This window comes from Procambarus clarkii, chromosome 10 (assembly GCF_040958095.1).
Source record: "Procambarus clarkii isolate CNS0578487 chromosome 10, FALCON_Pclarkii_2.0, whole genome shotgun sequence".
NCBI lineage: Eukaryota > Metazoa > Arthropoda > Malacostraca > Decapoda > Cambaridae > Procambarus > Procambarus clarkii.
Window position 1 is genome coordinate 42775368 of NC_091159.1, and position 5884 is coordinate 42781251.

General features: G+C 39.7%; 1 protein-coding gene across 3 annotated transcripts in view; it reads right to left on the reverse strand.

Moving 5' to 3' along the window:
* mIF3 (mitochondrial translation initiation factor 3) overlaps nt 1–5318 on the reverse strand; it is a 13956-nt gene extending 8638 nt beyond the window's left edge. Inside the window, exons 1-2 of one of the 3 annotated variants that reach the window (XM_045725446.2) lie at nt 5138–5318; nt 1953–2137 (exon numbers count right to left, since the gene is read on the reverse strand). In XM_045725446.2, the coding sequence (XP_045581402.2) occupies nt 1953–2099 (147 nt within the window). In that variant the 5' untranslated portion in view covers nt 2100–2137; nt 5138–5318. The other 2 variants (XM_045725439.2, XM_045725423.2) reach the window with 2 other exon arrangements.
* Nucleotides 5319–5884: the final 566 nt, after the last annotated feature.

A 5884-nucleotide genomic window follows, 5' to 3' on the forward strand; every position in this document is an offset into this window, starting at 1 on the left:
TGTTTAAATAAACATTGTTTGGCATTCGTACTTGAAAGTGTGAAAGTTGTAGGTCAATATGTGTTGAAATGAAGTCAAGAAAAAATAACCCAAAAAAAACACAACATATAGGAATAATTATTATAATTTAAGGGATATATTTAGGGTATATTTTATATAAGTGAAAAAGCCCTAATATGGTCCCTAATCATCAAAACAACCTAAGAGACAAAGAAAATAGTTTGAAATCAGACAAAAAATTAGCCAAAAAAATTAAAAATCCCACATTTTGCAAGTTGTAACTGATTTATTTGTTGACCAATTTCATTCTATCTTCACATAGTTAGGGAAACATATGCATTCTCCAAGATGTAAAGGTTACAACAAAATCAGATAATAAACAAAGGAGAAAAAAACTAAAATTTACAAAAAAAATTCCCCTTAAAAAGTTTTTTGGGACATTGATGAAAGTAACATATATTAACATTGGACAATGTATTTATATGATATATAACAAAATAGAGCATATTAACAAATTTATTCATTATTATTCGTGTTATTATGTATTACTCAGCAATGATACCAAGGCCCCAACTGCATATCCACTTTGTGGACACTTCTAACTACCATTAGTTAGAAGACGCTCTTCATAGAGCGTCGGACAGGTGCTTGCATCTCTCTATTACTGCATAATCCTTCAGTCCCAGTTATTAGGAACTGTACTCCTTATCAACAAAACGTTCTTATTTTTAAAAAATTCGTCTAAAATCAATTTCTGAAAATATTTTGATGAAGCCAATAAGTTGGAGATTTGCTTAATATTTTTAAGTTATTTTTACATAATTCAAATATTTTTCACTACAAGGCCCCCAATATGCGCGGTCTAAGGGTTAATGAAGGAATTGTATGAATCTATATCAAATATAGACAGAGACAATACAGTAAGTCAACACAACAGCTGTTCGTATAGCTGTGAAAGCCTACCTCATCACGCTGTAGTGTAGCATGCGAATTCACAGTGTGTCCCAAACCACCCAATGTCACATCCAACCTGAATAAAGGCAGAAAAATCTTGGGCGAGAGCTAACACAAGCGAGGAGTACCCCTAAGAAATCAACTCCTGAATATCCCAGGAAGAGAACCCTGAAGTGCAAGGGCAGTCCTAGGGAGCACACAGGGAAGATAACCCTGTGCACATGCAGCTCCAAGCACACTAGAGGTCCAGATTCATGCAACACTGCACAGTGTACAGGAATGCCCACAAAGGCAAAAACCACCACTTAGCTGTAACAGCAAAATATTAGAGCCCAAGCAGCAGAGAGGTGACAAGACACACATTACACATATCAGCATAGAACTGAGGGTAGTGTAGCTGGCTGACCACAAGCTGCCTCCCTCCTCCCCCCAAATGAGTAGGGAAGGTGGGCGAATGAGCCTGTGCTAGTTTCGAGATTTTGATAAATTTTTTTACATAGTTGGGGGTAGTTCTTTCAGTGGTTCTTGAGGCTGTAGTCTCTATTTAATCCAGCAGTGGTCTGTTTTGTCTCGCTGACTTACTGGTTCTTTCCTCAGTGGTGGCATAAATAAATATATGCCACCTCTCCCTGCTCCACTGTGCGGGGAGCCAGGCTCTGCCACTGGTCCCTGATAGGCTTATAGAACTCCCCAGCTGATGTGATCTAGTAAATGGTACATTATACTACAAGTGATAGAAGCTTCAGGGAGAAACAAGGGGGGCTCCCCCTCCAAGAAAAGGAAAAATTTGCAGTCAAATTAATTACAGTACTGTACTATGAACCTAGAATACATTACTGTATTTAAACAAACAGTAAAGGAATATATATGGATGTTTACAAGAAAAGACAAATACTAGTACTAATATCATCTGCTATAGCTGTTTGTTGAATGTCTACACAACACAGGAACAGTACATCAGATATATTGTACAGTATACAGAAAAAATGACATCAGACCTTCGAAACACTTGATTTGGAAGTTTTCTTGGTCTTCGTCTCCTCAAAATATTGTTTTCCTGTCATTAATTTGTAAACTTGTTTGTCTTTTGTTTTCAGTGACGAGTCTTCAACCTTTACCACTTTTAGATCTCTACGTTTTGCCATTCTATATGCCTGCAGGAGCGTGATAACTGACAATTTATCTGAAAATAAATATTTCATTACTGCTTTTATCACCAACACACTCCTATTCCCCTAAATTCCCTCCCTCACTCCCTCCCACACCTACTTTCCCTAGTTATAATGGACGATAAATGGAGCAGCAAAGACTTCAAATGAATACTTTATATCAGTGTTCACACTAGAAAATTGGACGACATCCCATTACCCACACAAATGTTTGAAGGAAGTGAAGAGAACAAATTAATTAAGGGTTATACCCATGACATACAACATAATCAGTTAGAGCATTGACAAACTAAAAGACTCCAAAAGCCCCAGGTGTAGATGGAATTCAATCCAAAGTTGTAAAGGAACTAGCAGATGAACTATACCTACTTTTGAAACTCCTTTTCAGAAAATCTCAGGACAATAGGATAATTCGCATAGATTGGAAATATGCAAATGTCACCCCTATTTTTAAAAAAGGCAGAAAGAGCTCAGCAGAAAACTACCATCCAATCAGCTTGCCATCACACATCTGCAAGCTCACGGAGAGAATCCTAAGGGAAGGAATCATACATCATCTCACAAAGAACAATCTTGTATAATCAACACAACATAGGTTTGTTAAAAATAGATCCTGCATTACAAACCTGCTCACATTTTTGGAAATGGTAACATAAACTTGAGCGATGTAAGATGTTAATCCCCTCTTTTACAGTCTGTTCACTTGAGACAAGCAAATCCCAGCTGCATCTGGATACAAGTGACAGGATGAACAACCCATTGGGTTTTATTCCTATTGCGGGTGTTGTACAAGCTGCTATGGCTGTATTTTCATTCACAAGGTGAGTATAATAATAATAATAATAATAATAATAATAATAATAATAATAATAATAAATAATAATAATAATAATCAGATAGTAATCACACTAACATGTGTCAATGAGAAACCCTTGGGAGCTCTCAGGAAACCCTTGTGAGTTCAGTAGAACTCCAGGTTGCAATCCTTTTGACCATGTCGTGGCCTAGTTGACTACGGCGTGTGCGTGAGAACACCCACCACATAGGTTCGAACCCTCATCACTGGTCCTACAGATTTTCTCAATAATAATAATAATAATAATAATAATAATAATATTTATTTAGGAAAAAGTGCATACATACAAAATTAAATACAGGAAAAATGTTGGATTTCTAGATAGAGTTAGTATATACTACAGTATTCCTAAAGCCACTTATACACACATTTCAGGAATGATGCGGAAAAAATAAACTTGAAAACTAAGACTTAAAACTAATCGAGATCAAAAGCAAAAATGAACTAAAGTAGAGAAAATGGCAATAATTACATGGTGAATGGTACAGCGGAAATCGTAACAGAACAGCAGAAAATAATTTTCACTAAACAAACAGAAGGAATATATATTTTTTTTTTTTTTTTACATGGCAGATATCAGCAGTTTTATACTGCAGGTATATTGACGACATTTTTATGCAGGTACCTGATGTACCTAGAATGGAAGCAAGTCGATGCGCAGTGACTTAATATCAAACATATTCAAAGATTAAGAGTGATAAACTAGCCCTCCCTGGCAAAATTAAATTAACCGAGTACAACATTTTTATATCAATCCAATCTTATGGCAGTGCTCTATACCAGTACCTTCTGTATCTATAAGGATAATCATTGGCGATTCATTTTGCTGAGCCTTCCTTTTTCCAGCGGCGTCCACAGCTGCATCGTGTTTATCAAGGACCTTACTGCGGATCTTGCGGGCCACACTAGACAGGTGTAGTCCTGCCACAGGGTAGACATGGGGCATAATATTGCCTCCACACCCGGGACTGGCCACGACCACTTTATGAGTGTCACATGTAGAGTGTGAGGACCAGTGTGTGTGAGTGTGAGAGGAGAGTGAGCATGTGTGAGTGTGAGAGGAGAGTGAGCATGTGCGATATAAGGGTGTGTAAGTGTCATATGAGGGTGTGTAAGTATGGAATGAGGATGAATTCGAGGTTGTGTGAGAATATTGTGAGTGTGTGTAAGAGTGGGCCGTGATGAGAGTGTGGAGACAGCCAGCAGCTCTCAGGTCTGGGGTCCCTGGCACCATACACTGACTAGTCACTGACACACTTGGCAGTAGTAAGCCCGGCCGTGTTAACGTGTGCTTTACACTTATCTTGAGTGTGTTACCAAGCATGATCAATGTAGTTGTGGTTTACTGATGCCTGTGCTTGTTGTTGTTGTAGGCCTTGGGGCAGTACCCCGTCAATCTCAAATTCTCCCTATATCCCGACGACCTAGCAGGGATACCTATGGGTGCGAGCTGGCGTAGACTTCCATGTTACGTGCCCTCACGTGCCCTAGCAGCGTGGGAGCGTGGATACTGCAGCATGAAATGTTCAACTGTCTTCTGACCTCCAGAAAGCTCAGGAGATGGAGATGAGCCGTAACTTCCATATGCCCAATTCGCAGCCGTGTGACCCGGGAATACGGACAGTGGTCCCTGGCCAAGGCAGAGGCACCAATATGTGCAAGATTTTTATTTTGTTTATATTTAATAATAATTAACTGTGTCGGGGGACAGGAAGCCAGAGTGTATTCATAAAAGTTTGGCTTTTATCGAGGTCTCCTCAAGACTGAATTACTGATTCCGCCCAGGATGCAACCTCACAACAAGCTAAGTCCTGTCGAGTACCTACTCACTGCTAGGTAAACAGAGGCATTAGGTGAAACAAAATGTGCCTAACCATTTATGTTCCATTTCTGTATATATTTATATATACAAGTGTTCTTAAATTTTTGTACAGCTACTAACACGCATAGTGCACGCATAGTTCTGGCAAGTCCTTAATCTTAATTTTTACACACACATTCTCAGGAAGTAGCCCGTAGCAGCTCAGGTACCCAATTACTGCTAGGTGAACAGGCCTATCAGAGTGAAAGAAACTGCCCATTTGTGTCCGGGACCCGTATGCCTACGGACCCGTAGGCATACCCAGACCCGTATGACTACGAACACCGAGCGCTGTACTTAGCCGTCAGGCCCCCCTGACGGGGTCTGACACAGATGAGTTGGGTGCAGCCGAAGCAGGAGCTGCGTATGCTACAAGAATACACAAGCTGGATGGAGCTTCTGAAAGGTTTCCTAGGGTTCCACAGGGAGCGCCTCCACGGGAAGGCCGCCACCGCCATTCCCATGGATCCCGCAATTCAACCTGTCCTCTTAAAAAGAACGTCGCTTTTGGCCGTTTGCCCGTATGGCCGAATTTGGACGTAATTTGAAAATGAAAAAAAAATTAAAATAAATTTGGGATTTCTTTTTTCAACAACAGTAAGTTAAGGGTCCTCTGATAGGTTAGGTGGGCAGGAAATTCTCATAAAGTTTCAAAACGTTATGAAAAACGTGAATTTAAAGTGTCCTCTTATAACCTCTGCGCGTAAGGCGGACGACTCAAATAGAAAACGGAACACAACGTCACTTTTGTGAGTCGATTTCATTTCAAATTACGTCCAAATTTAGCCATATCGCGCATACCAGCCAAAAGTGACGTTCTTTTTAAGAGGACGGGTTGCCCATGCAGCACATACAACACATATCCAAAAAAGTAATAAAAAAAACTGTCGGTACACTCTAAAATTAGATATTAGGTCCCCCAATTCTGCTCTTCTCTCATTATACTATGCACTAATCTATCCCTGTCTTACATACGGTATCTGTGCTTGGGGTTCAACTACTGCAAATTACCTCTAGCCCATCATCACTCAGCAAACATCTGCT